The sequence below is a fragment of the Nipponia nippon genome, unplaced genomic scaffold (genome assembly GCF_047370975.1).
Source record: "Nipponia nippon isolate SJK-2023a ecotype South Korea unplaced genomic scaffold, ASM4737097v1 scaffold_2, whole genome shotgun sequence".
Taxonomy (NCBI): Eukaryota; Metazoa; Chordata; class Aves; order Pelecaniformes; family Threskiornithidae; genus Nipponia; species Nipponia nippon.
This window is the reverse complement of record NW_028262336.1, coordinates 111,698,273-111,718,238: the sequence shown is the minus strand read 5'-3', so window position 1 is coordinate 111,718,238 and position 19,966 is coordinate 111,698,273. Positions and strand designations below refer to the sequence as shown.

At 43.4% G+C, this 19,966-nt stretch overlaps 1 protein-coding gene across 2 annotated transcripts in view; it reads right to left on the bottom strand.

The window, feature by feature from the left end:
• The window catches only part of XPO4 (exportin 4), a 79,197-nt gene extending 59,465 nt beyond the window's left edge, over window positions 1-19,732 (bottom strand). The window contains exon 1 of one of the 2 annotated variants that reach the window (XM_087758419.1): window positions 19,519-19,732. In XM_087758419.1, the coding sequence (XP_087614545.1) occupies window positions 19,519-19,596 (78 nt within the window). In that variant the 5' untranslated portion in view covers window positions 19,597-19,732. Of the gene's footprint in view, window positions 1-19,112; window positions 19,122-19,518 lie in introns of those variants that run through there. The other variant, XM_087758420.1, reaches the window with a different exon arrangement.
• Window positions 19,733-19,966: the final 234 nt, after the last annotated feature.

The window sequence follows — 19,966 nt, the reverse complement described above, 5'->3', positions numbered from 1 at the left end:
AGTAAAGTCCAGCTAATTCAAGGCTTTAAAGCAAAGCCCAGCATACACATATTCTGTGTACAAATTCCACATTACAGGAACACTGGCTTAGGTGAGTGCCCAGCATCCCCTCAGCACAATAAGGACAGAAATGTACCCCTAGTACCCACCGTGCTTGGAAGGTCCCCCCAAAATACCTACGCGTTCACTGTTTTCTTTCTAATTGTCTCCTTCAAACTCTTCTCTACCATCCAGCTTACAGGGAATTAAAAACCTGGCATATTGAAACTATTTCCAGCTATACCACTTTGCTTTCTCTACTGTCTGATGATGTTATTGCTAACACCCATCTGTTCTCTCTTTTGTCTTTCAAGTTACCTCTAAAAAGTTCTGCAGGACAATGATCACCTTTCTAGTTTTAGCATAGCAAGATACTGCCCCATAAGAATGGAGTTCCTATATAACATAGCATTATAAATAAAATTACATCCTTTCAGCTACAAAGGTTGTCTGGATGCAGAACAGGAACAACAATAGCAGTGCCTACTGCTCAGATCCAGCAGGACTACCGACTCAAATGGCGATTATTGACACAAGGGAGAGAGAAACTGAAAAGAGACAAGACTAGAAACACTCTGGCAGACTAGCACTAATACTTTAAGACCACTAAACTTATCTGAAAGCCTGGACAACTAATAAGGAAGTGATGTAACCCCTTCCCTTTCATGTCAACCAGTTTATAAAAAAAAAAAAGAAACACAGTTTGTTCTACTTCATTATGTCCTACTATCACTAGTCTGAACAAAAAAAGGAGGGGGGGGGAGGAGGGGAGGGGGAGAGAGAAAAATTAAGGTAAGGTATTTGATGACAAAATTGTACCAATGCCAATAAGCATGTTAGAAGATCTAAATCCTGCACGTGCTTACAGAAACGCCATACTTTCTCCGTGTGGTTGTGAAAAAAAATTACTGTGGTTTTCCTGCTCAAAAAAAAAGGCAAGGGAAAGCCAAGGTCCTTGCTTCCCTTCTCACTCTTCTTCAAAGAGCACAAATCATTGTGATGATTCTCCTCAAGCCATCAACAGTAAATGAACCAGTGGAAAAAAAAAAATCTTTTTGAAAGGAGCAGAAACACTAAACTTCAGGAGGAAATAGAGTCTGTGAAGTCAAAAGTAGAAAACACCTTTAACACCTCACAGTCAGAAAAGAGGACTGAGAAAAAAAGAAGAGCTGGAGATTGAGCTTCTCCATATTATGGAAAATACAGGACTGAGTCCTCAGCAGTCAGCATCTTTCTAATATTTTGGGATACAGGCAGACAGGTGCAGTTTGAAGGAATGTGTTGGCACAGGTCAGCCAAACAGAAAAGCTGTCCAAATCATAGGTACAAACACATTTTTCTGGTGTAGTTTAAGCATGCTCCAACTCTCTTTATGAAGACTGAATGCACAGGGAATGACTACAGCTCCTGCTGTACATAAAGATCAGTTCTACCAAGAGCAAGTCCTTCGGTCTGTATCTGAGATGCAGGCAAGCCTTTCAAAAGTTCTTCAAAAGATCTTCAATAGCAGGAAGAGAGATTAGGCTCTTATATCCTTCATTAGAGTCTTAATAGTTTCCTTTCACAGACTCAGATATCACCTTACATTTGATTTTTCACTTTTTGTACATTTAAAGAAAAACAATAAAATCAGCCCACTCTCGGGAGATCACTTATCTCAGCTTACATGGGTGTTACAGCAATGAGACAATTATTTTGGAAGGACAGCAACTGTCATATAAAACTAATCGCAAGTCGGGTTTTGCCTTCCTTGACTATTAGACCAGATACTTTACAAAAATCTGAACATAACTTCCATGCAATTACCTTTTCTTTCCAGTGTGGAACCTGATAAAAACAAAATTGGATTTAGCTTTCCCTCAGAAATAAAAGATTTTCCTCAAGGAGTTCGAGGTCAGCACACCCCCTTTAAATCCTCCTTCTCCCCTTTCTAACCACTATGAGAATGTTATGAGAAAGCGTATCACAGAGGAAACTCCATTGCCCCTCTCCCTACTAACAAAACAGGAGGAGCATCAACATTGTTCATAACAACTGTTTACCTCTAGCGATCTTAGTATAAGCAATCCACTGATGTGAAAAATGCAGAAGTTACAAATGCAACAAATTAACAATATTAAATGCTCCAAACAGCATGGGTTCCGCAACAACCATGACAGTACTGGTACGTTTCTAACTAGCTTTCCTGTTCTTACTGCCTGCAACCATCCTTTTCTGCCATGGGAAGATAAAGAAGTGCACCTGATACAGCAGCACCATCTAATTCCGTAAGTTTATATATTGCCACTTACTTTTTTCCTCTCCACAATAACCCATCTTTGTTTCTTCCTCATATAACACAGATTTCTCATTTCTAACTTTGATCATCTTTTTTTCTGCTCCTCCCTTGATGGTACACCATCAATTTAAGTGATATCCTATTACTCACTGATGCTACAAGAAAGGACAGCACAACTCGGAACAATTAAAAAGGCTAAAAATTTGGCATACATTACCTAAGCAGAAGTTGATTAATACAAACAGATATTACAAATAATTTAAAATATTAATGCATAGTGACACTCAGAACAGGAAAGAAGTAGATATGAGAAAGGGTTAGACCAACTGTCATTTGGAAAATACATACATGACTAGGAATCATCTGGTGGAGGTACATGTGGAAAAAATAAGGGGTAAAAATAAGGGGCTTGGGGGTTTTGTTTTGTTTTAAACAGAAGTAGTAGTTAGATGCAGACAGAGGATCTGAAGCTACACATATATATGGAGAACCACATGCTTAGTACAAGCATTTCCTACCTCAGTAACATACCTTTAAAAAATACATATAATTATGACCTGTCAGGATGGAGAGTGCCAAGCAACAGAGACATGACAAAGGCAGCAAATGGGTTGCAAATATCAGATGCACTCTTCATAAGACTGAAGTTGAAGTCACCGCGTATTTGCCAATAACAGGCTGAAGAAGTAACACCACATCCACATTTGAAGTGGTGTCTGCTCTTTTAGCTTCTTCCCCTTATTTCTGAAAACACTTTTTGCCTTTTTAAAAAAAAAACAGGTATCAAATCCCCCCCCCCCCAAGTGATTCTGTTCAGGCAGTTTCATGTTGATCATCACAGACATACAAAATACAACATTTTTTGATCATAAATTAGAAGTGATGTTATTTTCTAAAGTGATTTTAGATGCCAGAGTATATTACTTATTTGTCACTTGTGGACAGTGGCAGTATCTTAAAATTAACAACTTCTAACATTCAAGTGACAACATTATTATTAAAATCAATAATGGAATAGTTTCTTATTTAAGTATGATTTAGTTAACCAGTTTGCACTGTTATCTCTGCAACGTACTTTCGCTAAGAAAAATCCTGCCCACGATTGTGTATGAACATAATTAAGGATGGGATGAACAGTGTTCATTCCTTGCAGACAGAAAAGTTTGCTAGAAACAAATTCTGATTTTTCAGACTTTTGCTATGGCAAGACAGCACTGAATACAACTGAATTCAGCATCTTTCTACAATTACACTGGGGGAAATCTGCAAATTAGCATGTCACAAAGAACAGCCACACACTCCTCCAGATTTTGCTGCATAAGAGCACACAGAGGGAGTGCACCGGAGTGTTTTAAACTGACACCCACAGTATTCCCACCTACAAAAAAGGTCCCCTGTGAACAGTACAGCCTAAACACTAGTAGGATTAAGGAAAGGCAAACATGCCTACTAAGATAATTTTCTTGGGTTTAAAAATAAAAAGATCAAATTGCTTGTACCTGCTACAACTAAAGCCAAGAAGGAACTTTCTTGCCAAAGGCAATGTTTATGTCTGCAAGTAAAGCACATTACAAACTTGACAAGGTTAGAAATAAAAATCTGAGATTTCTACTGAAGTGTGACTTCATAAAATTCACCGCAAACTCTCCAAACTGAGCTTCCCCAAATATGTAGGGGAATCTTGCCTTCCCTGCAGTCAAGAGGTAAAATAAAACTGTTCCCAACCTCTGGTCTGTGGGCCGTTATCAGCTTATGAAAAACCAATTAAACACGTTAGCTATTCTTCAGAATGGTGTCTAGACTCCATGCTGCAGAGAGCCTGGAAGCCTAGCAGAAACAAGAATAAGAAACTGAATCTCTATCAATATACAAGGATAAGCAAAAGCCACCACAGACGGCAATGGCACCACTGGGTCTGGACCTTGCTGACAGCCACCATCAGGCAAGGCACGCTCGGAGAAGCAAAGAATAAAGGAAGCCCAGATGGCCTGCCAACATGTCCCAGCAGGCAGGGAAGCCAAGTAACAGCAAGGCATATGCAAAGGAGAGAGATCATGAGTGAAACTGAGAAGCATGTGCAGGGGAACACCATGTGATGGTGATAACGTATCTGAGGATTATAGGCAAAAATAGAAGGAGAAAGAAAAAAAAAAAGAAAAAACATAATCAAACACAAGGGCAAGCAATAATTTTTAACTAGTGCACTTAGGACATTTAGGACAGCTATATATATTACTCTATCCATGTAAGCAATTGTTATAGCTGCAACACACCTAAATAATCAAAAGTCATGAAATTTTAACTTACTGTGCTCTTCTACTAAGAAGTTCAAAACCCCCTAAAAACAGATTTCTATATCTTAAATAACAAAAAACACCTTAAGATAATTACACCCCAGCACAGTTCTGATATATAGGTGAGATATACAAAAGAATCAGATTCTCAGAATAAGGAGATTCCAAGTTTAACTCTACCAAAGTCACGTCAAGCAACATGCCCCAGAACTGCATTACCCCAGCTTCTGTGGAGTCAAGCCATGAGTCTCCACCCCAGTTTTACCAGTAACACTTTTCAAGTGTTTTAAATAAGCTTTTTCTTACAGCGTATCATGGCGCATTCAATAACTGTTGCCTGCCTTATTAAAACAGCTAATAAAAGAGATCAAATACAGGGGTCAGACACAGATAACTGGATGATTAGATACTTTCATTCTCAGCTATTCACCCTACTTCTCTAGCAGACGCTGATACCTAACAAGGCAGGGATGTCTGATCCACTCATGAAGGAGATGCCACCAGCCAACAATTCAGGCTACAAGAAGGTGCTCAGCTCTACAGCGTTCGGCAACTGCTTCACAAGTGGATCAGACGTTCCTGCCTCAGGCACCGGGCCAGAAGGCAGTTTGGACAACTGGTATCAATAGCAGCTTCTGCTGTCCAATTTGATCTGTCGTTACACGACTGCCAAAGCGTTGAGTAATAGCTAAGTTACTACAGAAAATGTAGCTAGTGTAATAAACAACTTCAAGTATGCTCCAATTACCTCATTTGCACTTGCTTTTTGGAATAATCACTTAAATTACAGCAGTAACTCATCTCCCAATTTAAAAGATACTCAAGATTATTTTTGAAGATTGGTAAGAAAGATGCAATAGATGGCTTCCAATCAGACCTGCAATAAAGACAACATGGTAGAAATTTAAGACTTTCTGAACAAAAACTTTGTTTGATTTAAAAAAAAAAATTCTTTCCCAAAAGTAATTATGATTTGAATTATTTAAACCCCAGAGTGCCCAGTATTTTTCGGTATATATTTGGAACAAATGCGTGACTGCTGGAGGAATTACCTCCTACACATCTACTCGCTCATGTCTTCCTTTCATGCAGAGACGTAACAATAGGGAAAAAAAGATTTTTTTTTTTTTCCCTTCGTATCAGAGTTTGCTTTGTATTTTGGAGCTAAAGTACTTAATGTGAAGTCTTTTGCAAGTAAAACAGGAGATAAATTGCGGTTTGTGAGAAGATCTGTTCTCAGTTTTGAAATGGTCTTATATAAGATACTATATATACACATTGATTGACTAGAGAGCCAAAGTAAATCATTACCATCAGTATCAAAATGTTTTCTGAGATAAGACTTCCTCTCCAAGATAAGCAGCAAAGACTCCCAAGATTTTACTTCTCTACTAACAATTCGACCCTCAAATATAGACTGTTACAGGTTTTCCAATGAAATTACCATTCATTTATAGGCACAAGACACTTCAGATCCATGATTCGTGGTAACCAGTCTGCATAGGAACTGTCCTCACTGCCTGAGGACACCGCTTCCACTGTTCATGTCTGCTTCTCAGCATCAGAACAGGTACCGAAGACCTACTGCTTGAAGAAGAGCGGGTAGGACTTGAACAGCAAAAGGGAGGAAGGTGGAGTGAAGTCTTTGTTCAAGGAAGCAGGACCATAGAGGAGCAAGAGAAAAGAATCGAGGATGATGAAGGCATAGCCCTCAGCTAGCTGTGGTAGGACACTGAAAAACAGATGTCTGTAGCTGCTCTATGTATCTACGTGAGCCGTTCATCCACTATCAGCTCTGACTGTTGTTGGTCTCCTCACAGGATTCATTTAGGACTTTCTCTTTTCTGACCACTGTGCACATCGCTCAACAAGAAAATGAACAAATTCAACTAAACTAACAGTACATCGACTCACGCCAACCTTCTGGAAGCATTAGGTGAACATGATCAGCCTAGACTCCATCCACCCCACGGAGGATTGCTCCAGCAGAATTTGGGAAAATGACTGAATTCTGCATGGGAAATTCTGCATATGAAAATTATGTGTGCACTTTATACCTATTTGTTGCTGTTTCCTCTGCAACTGCAGTTAGGACATCGGTTTAAGCACACTGACAACAGATAAATCTGAGAAATGCCCTATAATGGATATTTAGCTTACAGTAGTCTGGCCGTGGACAGCCAGAGGATGAATGCTGACACAAGGTTACGGTTCAGACTGTTAAATAAAACGTTATTTCCTAATCTCCACATTCACTGTTCTAACGTTTCAAAGCACAAGCAAGGTCCGACAGGCAGCTCTGTTCAGCAAAGTAATTTCTGTAAAACGCCTGGCTGACGGCAGTGAGCAAATCCATGCCCAGTCCCTTGAAGCCAGTAAGATCCTACAAAGCAACAAGAAGTCAACCCATGCAGACCAGAGAAAGCTCAGTCAAGACAGAACAAGTGCAACTCAATACAGAAGAGAAGGGCAAAGATAAGAAAAATATCATAACTACACAGAACAGCTATGGAAAACCTCATTGTTCCAAATCTTTTTAAACCATTTAATGTTAGAAAATAAAATCAGCTTGCTTTGACTTCTGCAGGAATGAAACATCACTACTGCAGTAGCACAGGAACCATAAAAATATACATTCCTAAAGGATACAAAAAGTCACAAAGTGCCCTTACTACAACTGCACTTGCACTAGCCTCCAGTCCTGCTCTCCTGCCTCCTTCCTCTGACTGTTCTCCTGGAGCTGGCGTGAACTTGGCCTCCTCATCCTGCAGCAAGGAGGAGAAGGGTGGGTGGAAACGAACCAAGCTTTTCCCTCAGCTCCGACTAATTACAGGTGCTTCTCTCTTTTCCCTACAAGGAGGCATGGAAGACAAATGGGTCCCAAGTTCAGGCCCTGAGTCTGTTATTCTAGAGGGTGGGAAGGAGAGAAGCCTCAGCATCAACACACACTGCAGCCTCCACTGCAGGGTGGACTATCCCCACAACACATCCTGGTCCTCCAGCAAGAGACAGGATCCTAGCCCACCCACAGCTCCTGAAATCACAATCGCAACTCGATCATAAGATTCAAGTAGCTCATCTCAATATTGTCCATTTCTGTACCTATGAGACAGCGTAGGCACAGCTTAAAAAAGAAAGCCAGGACTGTGGCAGCGAATTTCAAGACAAAGCTTTAAGTCAAGGAAGGACTCCTCTTCAACTAGACAGCAGATCATAATAATGCTGGTAATGGCCATACTCATTTTCCAAAGCTCACAAGTTGAGATGTAGGTGATATATAGCCTATTTATCAGGCTCACTGTACATCAAGTATTGCTATCAACTGCTCTCCTACTGCAAGAGAAACTTTAATATTACCTGCATATGAAGAAGTATCTTGTAGTATCTATTTCTTCCTGCTGTCCAGTTTCAAATTAAACTTGCTGAAACTACAGCTATAACCACCTATTGTCGCAGGGGTGACATTATTTTTACTTACAGGTAGCCTTCTACAGTAAGCATGTGCAGATGGAGTAGGACATTACAGGGGTAACAGGACATCACACGGGTAATGCCCCAGCTGCCTCACACACCCCCCCCCAACACAGAAGTTGAAAGTCATCACTCCGTGAAAGATTTAAACCGAGATAATGATGCATTTTAGTTTCTGAGAGTTTTAGGCTTTGCCTCCAATCACAAAAGCATTTCCTGTCATCAAGCTAATGAAGAAAGGCAGGCACACAGGGCAGCCAGCTCCCCTGCCAAAATTCAGGTTTTAGCACTTCCTCCTCCATCAATCCTGCTAAAATTTCAAAACTAATTGGTCCCAGCATAGTTATTTGGAAGGAGTTGATTAAAAGCCAGATATGGAATTTTTTTTTTTTAAGTTTTCAAAGTTTATCTAAATTTGACAGGGAAAACTCCTTTTGTTTAGTGTACTTTCAAAATGGCACGGCCTAAAACCTTTACTAACGGCTTTTAGCTGTTAGCACATTAATGGAAACTTACAGACAGACACAAGTAAAATACACATGAAACACAATACCTGCATTGTGTAAGCAAACAGAAACGTAACTACAGGGAACATGAAATCAAGACATAGCAAAAAAAAGAGCAACAGAATAGAGGCCAGAGGAGGAAGCTCATCACCTAAGCCAGCCTGCAGGATAAGGAAGCCAAGAGGAACTGTAAAACTGAAAGAGATTTTGTAAAGTGAATAACTTCTTTCACTCAAAAAACAGGAAAAACTCTGGACTTCCACTCAACACCTAGAAAAAGCTCCTTTCCCTAACATTTAGCCCACTACTGGGAAATGGCAAAAATACCTCTAGAATTGTACACACTTGAGAGGGTAGGATGTCATTTACTTTTACCTTGTTTCACCGATTTGTTCTGCTCTTGCAGGTACAGCCTGAACCATGTTACCAAAGAAGTTAATCTCTGTATTCATCCTCCAATATACAAAGGAGCAAACACATGATAGGTATTTTGAGAGATCCTCTTCTAAAACACACTTCTTTTATGAAGACATTTATTTTTTTATTCCACATACACAGATTTGGGGGTTTTGTTTAGAAAAGGCAATTTTTAAGACTCCCTTACAGTTAAGGGCCTGAGTTCACTCTAAGAACCTGCATAAATTAGCTAAGTCTCAAGCTCTGAACAGTCACAGGGCTCCACATACCTACTGAAAAAATGATTGTGAAGAAATGTGGTCATAATTATATATTTTATTCTTAGCGCTGTTAGTGGGAATGTTATTGTAACATGAACAGAAGAATAGCTCCAGAAACAATATTGTCATTTCTCTTGATATTAGAATGTAATATTTATATATTCCCCGCTAAACAATTCATTATCCCGCAGCTACCCAACATCTGTTCTTAATCCCACTTAAAACAACCTCACAAAATAAAGACTTTGCAGCTAAGCCTCCCTAATTCACTCAGGAAGAAGCACGTTTGTTTTTTGGGTTGGACTTCTGTTGTTGTTGTTGGCAGGTAAGGAAAGCACTATTCATGTTTTCTTCACCAGAGAGGAGCCTGCGTGTTTTGTAAACCCATTCACACATTTTGTCTATAAAGATGCAAGACTTCAGCCATCTGGGAAGCTACCAAAAAAACATGGTTGACAGAAAAGGCAAATAGCAGCAACATTATTAGCAAAGCAAATAGTAGAAGCCAGTGACCGAAGACATGATAGAGCTAAGCTAAGTGTGAATGGTTAAGACCTTAACAAAAAAAAAACCAACCAAAACTATGGTCAGTGCAGAAAACACCCAAAGCTCTGTTTGCACATAAGATCAGTGAAGTTTTAAAGAAATGCTTTTAAGCCCCTACTTTAAAACCACACAAACTCAGCTTTAAGGCACCTAATATCAAACCAGCATCTATAGCTGCAAGGGAGAACATATTTTTTTCCCCCCAGGGCTGCAGTCCTGTTGCAACAGAGATACAGATCCGGTCTCCCATCTGGGGATACTGTATACACATATATACATATAGACGCTGTGGAGGAGTCATCATGAAATCTACCAGTGACAAGTGCGTAAAATGTAGCTTTAAGACGAGGGGTGTAACATAAGAGGAAACTAACTGAGCTGTAAGGTGAAACCCAGAGCAGGCACGGGGGGTCCGCCAGCGCCAACCATGCCTGGGTAAAGTCATGGCAAGATGAATGAGGAACTGACTGAAGGGCCCACGTGATGCCAAGACCACCGATATGAGCCCAAGCTGTGGCAGATGGAGTCTGGGGAAGTTCATTCCAAAACCTTGAAGACCACCTATTTGCACAGCCAGACAAAATCAGCAAAAAGAGAAGAGGACCCTGCCTTCGCTGCGTGCCCAAGGCAGAGAAGCTACACATGGAGATCCTGGCCCAAAGAAGACCCCAGATTGATGACGCTTGCCCCCACACCACCAGCCTGGGAACCCTCCCCGTCCCCCGCCAGGCAGTGGATGGAGGTACGACTTCTCTTGTGCTGCCACGTGACAGAAAGGTGGCAGTTCTGCAGTAACTCATCAACAAACACATAAACGAGCCAGTGTGGTTTGTGTTTGCACAATTGTTTCTGCTATTGCGTTAGCTTTGATCCTGTTTGCATATCATCACCAATGTCACAAGTAACAATAGTTGGAATATTGTTTTATAATAACAAAGGATGGTATAACTCAATGTTGGTTTTCATCCAATTGCACTGTTGCTCTGCACAAACCAATGCTTAAGTCCCAGCCGCAGATGCCCTGTGGCACAGGTCAATGCACCAGCCTCTGGAGTACATGCAACTACTGGATTTTCAGACTCAGTGTTAATGATGCTGCACCCTGTTCTGTGAGTTCTACGAACTGTCTCTGTTCTCCTTCACCTGTTGTTGGAGCAAAAACCTCAGCGGCCAGGATATTTACTTCTGATGTGAAAGAGTCAAATTTAAGGTCCTTCCAAAGCAGCCTGATGAACTGATTCAACATGGCTCAACCACCTCTGGGTGTCTTAAAAGCTATCAAGTTACCCGTTTCTGAAAAACTGGAAATATGAAGTCAAGGAATACACCACCCACTCCAGTACAGCCTTAATGCCATACTGCAGCAACGCCCCCAGAACACCAGCACTCTAAACATTACAGTCCACTCTTACCAGGAAAACAGAATACTTCTGTAAAGTACACAAAAAGACAAGTATCATGTAACTTTTCTGCAGCTCTCCCCATGAACATATTTCGAAACATATTTGTGAAGGATGCCGGTTTTATTCTTTTTGCTTTGTCACAACAGGATCCTGGTCTAAGTTAATAGTTAATAGCTGCCTCTCCAGAACGCCAAGGCTGTGGTTCCCAGAGAGGCAATGCAGTGATGGAGACCTTGCTCCTCTCCTTCCAACCACGTTAATTCCTCTCCACTCCTAGACACACATTATTAACATTATCATGTGCTAGCTTTGGCAACTGGCAGGTCCTCCCTAAACCAGTCCAGCTCACTAAACTAGCAGATAATCCATCCAGCAAAAAGACAAGTAATGGTTTTCCTCAGGCCCTGTTAGGCTGGTTTAGGCTTCTGTGAAAACATAGCCTACGTCTGCATCATGCTTACAAGCCTGGGACTCCAGATGTTTGTCACCTTGGCCAAGCCTTTTGAAATCCCAGGGACCGCCATCATAAACAGCAAAATTCCATGGAAAAACACCTTTATGCACTTCATTGATTTCACAGCCACAAGTTAATTATACAAAGCCTTCAAGAGACCCTGGCATAAGGCTTATTTTCAACACTACCACAGCTGTGCCTCTACGATTTTGCCCAGCTGCACGTAACACAGCTGGACTGCATCAGGATAAACACTGAAATTCATAACTTCAGCACAAACCATTATATATATTTAGCCTTTCTTCATACTCACTTTTATAGTTCTGTAAATTTCTAATTTGGTAGGCACCATTAAACCAACTTATCTTCTAGAGTAACAAAAGCAATACAACTTCATCCACTTGCTCCTATATTAATCCAAATAACTTTAAGTGTATTTTCCATTAAAAAAAAGAAGTCAGCCATGATCTGAAGATAATTATATCTGCTACTTCCTAAGTGGTTTAACAGCATAATTTTTCCAAAGTTTCTTTTAGGAGCATAGGCAAGCTGTTTCATCTCAGTCAAGGTAGCAAAATTGTTTATAACGCAACAGAGTAAAAATTACCAGAATTTAAAAAAGTTTTTCTTCTTCCATCCACTTCCCAATCCAGTTCACCATGCAGCCACTCAGGTGGACGCACTACCACTCTATGTATTGGTAGAGCCAAAGGCAGCACTGTACAGCTGCCACTCATCATTAAGTCTCAGAAGTAAGAAAGTTCGGGAAGGCAGGGAAGGGAAAGAATAGGGACTACTTAAAATATATCCTCCCGCCAGCTTTCCTCTATGTCTTAAACTCCCTATTCAAACAACTACTCCCTATTCAACAGGATGTTTTAGACAGACTTTAAAGGGATGAAAAAGAACCAAAGACCCGTATCAATGTCTCCTACAGCTCAGACCTGACACCATCCCTTCTATGCTGCATCTCCCAGTATATACGTGGTTTTATGCCACTCATACACACCACTATGCATCAAAATTGCTCCAAATGTTATTGCATTCCCTTTGCCAGGTCACTGCCCCAACAGGCATCAGCTCCACTTTCTTTTGTTCTGGGGAAGCCAAGGAAGAATACATTCTCCCCTGGTAAAATGGAAAAGAACATGATCATCAAAATCCAGAATTCCACCCCTACATCAAGCCAGGACACAGAAATGGAGATCTTATGTATACCTAATCCAGACAGACTTTTTAGTGTCCAAACAGTGTCAGAAATTTATGAAAAGGAATATACTACTTAGCTGCTTGTAACAGCATCAGCTCAACTTAATAATCAACAGGATTTCTTCCATCCTTCCATATGCAATGGAATTAACTAATGAATAGAGATTAGCATAACAACAGTAAGACTCTTAGGAATCAGGTTGAAGGGAGCAGTAGGTAGCGCCTGAAGAATTATCCACTAACGAAGCTCCCCAGCGGATGAACCTAGGAGCAGACACACAGTATTTTCATTGATGACTCAGAACAAACTATAGAAATATGCCAGTGCAACAGTGACATGTCAAATGAGTGTGAAACATCATCTTGAATCAAAGATGAATACTCCCTCCGTGAAACAATCAGGGGAAATAAACCCTACGCATGAAGAATCCCATTTCATTAGATTTTCATTTCATCAGATGCTATGTTTGCTTTTCGAAGGTATCGGAATCTGTATCAATCCTCATATTCCTATTCTCAACTCCTCACCCTTAGTACTGTGTGCTTGGGTTTGCTCCACACACATTTGTTCTCAGCTCCCAGGGAAGTTTCATTAGCATGCCGCACGCTGCACGTACTTACCTTCCAAGCTGTAACCTGAAGCGTGTGCCTGTAAAATGCACCAACCATACCAGTTCTTAAGCAAAAGTAGGAAAAACTATACATACACATCATGGACTGTAAGTAACCCAGTACTGCTCCAGAAAAAGATCCGGACTGCTCAGGCACAGCCCTCTGAAAACATCACCTTGCTGCTCTGAAGTAGTAAAGAAACGCACAGTGTTAAGTACTATTATGAAAGGAATACAGAAGAATACCAAAAATTTACAACCATCTAAAATCCTCACATACCCACATCACAAAAGAATGCAGGTCTGGTTAGTCCATCTCAAAAATGGTATCATAAATCTAAAAACCTACAGAGGAGTGCAGGGATGATTAGATGTATGGGGAATCTCCCACACAAAACTGACAAGACCCTTCAGTTTAGCTAACAGGTGACTGGAGGATGCAATATGATAGACAGCTATAAAAATCATAAAGGATACCATAGAAGAAAAATCAGAACAACGGATCGGGCATTTCTCATAATTCAAGAACAAATGATATGATCAAACAGCAGGCTTTGTCAACTAACATTATGTTGGGGTTTTTTTTCAAAAACACCTGTGAAACTCATTACTACCAGACAAGTATAATATAAAAACTAAGAAAATAAAAAAATATAAACACATTCCAGAAACAACTGGATGCATTTGTGGAGGAAAAGTTGATCAGCAATCACTAAACACAATGATGCTACCTCGAGCTCTTGAAATTGCTAATTCAAATAAGGTAAAGTGTATACTAGTGAAAGGATTATCCTCATTTTTCAGACCCTTTCCCTAAAGCAGCAGCTAGAGGCCATCACTGGAAACAGAACTCAACTGGGCAGATGTTTGGTCTAATCCAGCCATAACATAGCACACATCCAGCTTGTTTTGCCGGGTGATGACTTGGAGGACTTCAACAAATCTTCTCAGCATTTGAATGATTCATTTGTCTGATTTCTTCCAACAGGCAGCCTGTCATAACAAAATCAGAACTAGTCCATCTCTTCCTTTCACCCTTACTATTAGCCATGCTTCAGTCTGAAAAACTGCCCTGCAATGAAGACAGAAACTGAACTTCCTCATGGAAGGAGGATTGTCATGGTCCTGAACTCCAAGAAAGGCAAGTCAAAAAAAAGCCAACCATACAAATTGTCAGCGTAGATGATATAAACAATTTGTTCTTGGATTTTAAGGATACTAATGTGCTCCCTTATGCTCTTATTCTATAAGCTTATTTCAACATCTCAAAGAGAAGTTTGTATGACCAGTGTCAGACTACCCAACTTTAGCCTGAAACCTCCCTCAGAAGGGCAGGACAAGCCACAAACTGAAGTAGTACCCTGAGAAGACAGTAACGTGTGAATCCCCTACCACCCCCAAAATAGACCACAGTGAAACGAGAACATTTACAAACTTTTCAGGAAGGGAATTCTTCTGCAAAAGCCTTTGCTCAAGTGTCCTTGAACCTGTTAATGCCACCCAGACCCATATAGCATAGAATAGCTTAGGATGACAGGGACCTCTGGACCTCAATTTGCTCAGTCCCCTGCCCAAAAGAGAACTCGTTTCAAAGTCAGATCAGGTTGTTCAGGGCCTTGTTCAGTCAAGTTTTAAACATCTCCAAAGATAGGAGATCCCAGAGCCTCTCCAGGTAGCCTGCTCCACTGCCTTCACCAACCATACTTATGGAGATTTTTTTTTTTTTTCTTTTTGCCTACTCTCCAGCTAGAATTTCCCTTTCTGAAACCTGTAACCTCTTGTCTTTTCACTGCGCACCTCTGAGAAAAGTCTGACATTTCTAATATCAAGACAGTCTGAGTTAGCAAGTAAATTGTACAGTGAAGGTATATGATACACTTGAGCCAACCTGACAGCTCACCACTGCTAATAGGGGCAGACCAGCCCTGTACATGACCAACAATCTAATTTCAGCCCCCCCCCGTGCTAGCTCTGCAACTTAAATGGCTGCACAAACAGCCAATTCGCCTTGCTAACTTGACAGAAATCTATTCCCTTGTTTAATTCCTATGTCATCTCAGCAATATGAGTATTTTCAGCACAGGGTCACAAGGGAGAAGGTGGGGCTGCAGGTAGGAACAGAGCACCCCTTTTTGGAGGGGGGCAGGGGGAACAAGCTATAACCTGTGAATTTAGATTTAGGTGTCACAGAGCATCATATGCTAAAAAATTTCAGCCTGCTTTAATAAACTCCCAGCAATAACTAAACAGTCTTACGCATGCTTCCTACTTCATTCTCTCACCTATGGGATGACATTTACATTTCTTTTCTCAATAATACAACCTATGTCTTCTCTCATCCATGAAGACAGTTATTAAAACAGTGCTTAACTGATACTAATTACATTCGGCAGTAATTACCACCTGAGCTAAACAGAACATAATAGATAGGAACCATATACATTTGCTTAGGGGATGCCATGCCAGTTGGAAATGGAGGAGCAGTAAATTCATTCGGTTCATACAGATGCTGGTGTACGGTCTTCACCCAGCCGCAGACACACAGGTCCAAGGCGCGTATCAGCCTATGGCAGTGAATGACTGCACAGCATTTTAAGTTACAAGGCACTATGGGGACCTTACTTTAAGTAAACACCGTTAGATTTGCCAGAAAGGAATTAAGTACCCAAAAAGCGCATAGTTTTTATATAGCAAATACTCTTACACACACCAAAGAAAACTGTCACAGGACCAGCATTTAAAGTTGCATTTGGCAGCTAATAACAACTCAAGCTTCATCTTTTATAACAACTCTTCAACTTATACCAAATTTCAGGCATTTTCCAAACTAAGCCTTTTGAACATGGGCTACCTAGAACCTGTTGAAAGGCGTTACTGGTAACAAAGGAAAAGCATTTCTATACAGCTGTAGAGGAGCTTGGTGAGAGAACAGATTGAATCTTTTCAGTTTTCATACGCTGCACGACATGGTTTGCAAAGTCCATAAAGATCAGCAATTTATGAGATCGAACTAACGTATCTCTTATCTGACACATAAAAACTAGTTTTCCAAAGGAAAACTCAACTAATCCAGAGCAATTAAAAAAAAAAAAAAAAACAAACTATGAAAATACTTATCAAAGATTGGAAGAGCTCATGATAATCCATATTTACCCTCAAGGAAAGTTAATTAAACACATTCAGGTCTTTTTATTTAGCATGTCTGAATTTGTCTAGTCCATTATTCTCCCCAAGGCTCAGTATTTCAGTTTGAAATCAAGAGAAGTATCACATAAACCACCACCGCTCCCTGCTCCATCCTCAGATACGTTGCACCACCTCTGATGCCTCCCTAGCCAACTGTATTTTGCACAGATTGCTACTGTCTCAGCTGCCACAAGAAAACCTCACTGAATCCTTCCACCACTCCCTGCCCAGTTAAAACTTGCTGCCATCTATTGTCAGACCACTCACAGCTCTGCCGTTTCCCATCGCTTCAGGTACGGCTCCACTGCAAGGTGCCAGCCTCTACGCATGACCTCCATTACCAGCACCAAGTTCACCACCCTCCCCCAAGTCCGCAGATTTTTACATAAATACCTTTCTAAGTGATCCCACCAGTTTGTTTGATGCGTTCACACCTCCCAGCTGCCACACACAGTTACTCCTTGCCCTCATCCCCAGGTAGACATTTTACCAGTGTAGTCCCCCGGCTAAGTTAAATTAAGATCATCACTGTCCAGGTGCAGTCCTGAAACACGGTTCAGCCCTTGTTTTTCCACAGTTGCTAGTGAGAAAGAACAGGAGCAGAGTGCATAACCCTTTCAGTCTCTGGGGTCTCACATCAATCTTTGTAAAGCAGCATACACAGCAAGCTGCACTCCTCCTCTCCTTCATCGCTCCAAAGACCTGATGATTTTTGAGAAGAAACACAAAGCAATAACCCTAAGCAGTTCTCACAGCTCTTCTAGAGTCAAAGCAGCTTAAAGCCTGATTCTGGGTCCTTCGCCTCATGGACAGCTTTAGTAAATATCTCTGGTTTATGCAGCTTCCTCAGGAAGAGCCATCTAACTAATTCTTGTCAGTTCAGTGCTGTCTATGAGACTTCCAAGAGCAGCTGTGGAAAAGAAAAAAGAAGAACAAGAAAAAGCTAATGACTGCAACAAGTCAGCTTTCATACTGTCAGAGGCTGGAGGGAGAGAAGAAGCCAGAAATTCAACAAAGATCCTAACAACCACATGCTTAAAGACCTGAGACTTAGTTTTACCAGCAAGTTTAGCACCTATTCTTCAACAGAAACACAAACATAACCATAAAAGGCTTGCATCTTTTCACTGTATTAACATTCTTATTTACTTAAGTTCCACATTAAGTTGCATTTCCCTCTCTATGGCAGCAGGGCTAGGCTAGCGAAACTACGCCAACACAAGTAACGTTAAGTTTTCTAGCACAGATGCAAAACTTTGGACATGCCACTCCACGTGCTATCAGTTTGATACTGAAAAGTACCTAACCGCCAGCTTCCTTTTCACACACGTGTTCTGTCTCATAAAAATACTTATGACGTATTTCCCCTACGCAGTCAAACACTTCTGGTAATTACAGCAACTGCGTTATGTTTAGAACTGAGATACACGGGCATGATGAGAACGTCCAATAATCTCCGCAGTTATGTTTTGCAAAGGCACGCATGAATCAAAAGCAGCTCAAAGCTTCAAACGCATCACTGTTCACGTACTTGGAGAAGTTTTTTTCTAAAAGGATTAGCACTTGTTGGTAAGCTATCCACCTTTACTTTCCTGTTTGGATACCCAGTCAACGTTTTTCAGGCTTTGATTTCACAAGGAGTAACAGACAAGTATTTTGATGAGGACACCTGTGAGCAAAGCTAATCACCTGCCACTTTACAGTCCAGCCGCTTTGGCTAGCGGTTAAACTCGCAATCATTCAAGCTCTGGTCACTGATCAATTACCAGGCAAACTCTCCTACTATTTACTTGGTTCTTCTGAAATCCCTTTAATACTGACAACCTACAAACGTTATTTCTGTTGGAATCACCCAAGTTGGTAAGATAAATTTTGTAGGGAAGGCTTTAAGCGAGCCGTTTTTAGAAGATCTGCAAGTCAGGCCTGTAAACGACATAGGCCAATATACAGCTTTCCATTCAAAGGAACAAAAAACTTTTACAACGACGCGCGACGAGGACGCTTTAACATCAACAGTCGCTACAGCCGTCTGGCTCCACCGCGGTTCTGATCTTTGCCGTGTAGGCTTTCTCTTCCACGCGATCGTGGACAACGAGGCCCAACGCGCTCGCAGTCAGCACGAACGGTTAACCGGCAATAAAGAGGTCAGGGCGCGGAGCACCGCTAACGGCTTTGCCCCAGCGCAGCGGCGGCGGCACCGGCGCCCCCGGCTGCTCCCCGCTCCGCCAGCGAAAGGAAAGCTCTGGAACGCGGCGGCGCTCAGCCCGCGCCGCGCCGCACTTCCCAGGTCGCCTCCACGCTGCCGCCGGCGCCCCGCTGCCCCCGCTGGGCCGGGGGCCGGGCACGACCTCCCACCGCCCCGCCGCTGCCGCGGGAGGCGCCCCGGGGCCCCGGCCGCCGCCGCCGCCGCCGGGAGGGAGGGAGGGAGAGCTCCTCACCGGCAACTTCGCCGCGGGTTGGCGCGGCGGGCAATGGCGGTGCGGGGGCTGGGGGCGTGGGGGGCCGGGCCGCCCCGCCGGGGCGCGGGCAGCCTGCCCGGGGCGGAGGGGAGCGGGCGGCACATGGAGGACCGGCGCGCCGTGCCGCGGCGGGGGCCGAGCCCGGCTGTGGGGCGACAGGCAACGACCCGCTGCGGCGGCGGCCGCCCGCCGAGGGGGGAAGGAGGGAGGGAGAGAGGCCGGGGAGCGGGAGGGGGCGGCGGGGGCACCGCGCCCCGAGCCCCGCGCCTGAGGGGCGAGGGCGGCGGGAGGCTCCGCGGGCGGCGGGAGCGGAGGGGGGGGGGGTGTGGGGAAGGAGGGAGCCGGCGCGGGCGCCCCCGCCGCCAGGCGCCGCCGGCCGCCTCACCATCAGCACTTTGGCCGCGTTCTCCAGCTGGGCGATCACCTCGGGGGCCCCCCCCGCCGCCGCGGCCGCCGCCATCATGGTCTCTCTTCAATGACGCGCCATGCGCTGCATTCTGGGACGAGGCGGCCGCCCAGCCAATCCCGGCCGCGCCGCGGCCAGCCCCGGCCCCGGCGCGGAGGCGAAGCGGCGTCGCCGCCGCAGCAGCGTGACCGCCGGCCGCCAGCCAGGGGCCTGCGCCGCGCCGCCGGAGACAGCCCCCAGCGCCGCGCACCTTCCTCCCCTCCCGCCCCGCCGGCCGACAGACGACGGACCGACCGACCGACCGCCTCCGGGGCGGGCCCGGCGCACGCGGCGGGACCTGCGGAGCCCCGGGGCGGGGCCCGCCGCCGGTTCGCGGCCGCCGCACCTGCCGGGGCCGGCGGGCGGGCGGAGGAGCGCCGCAGGGCCG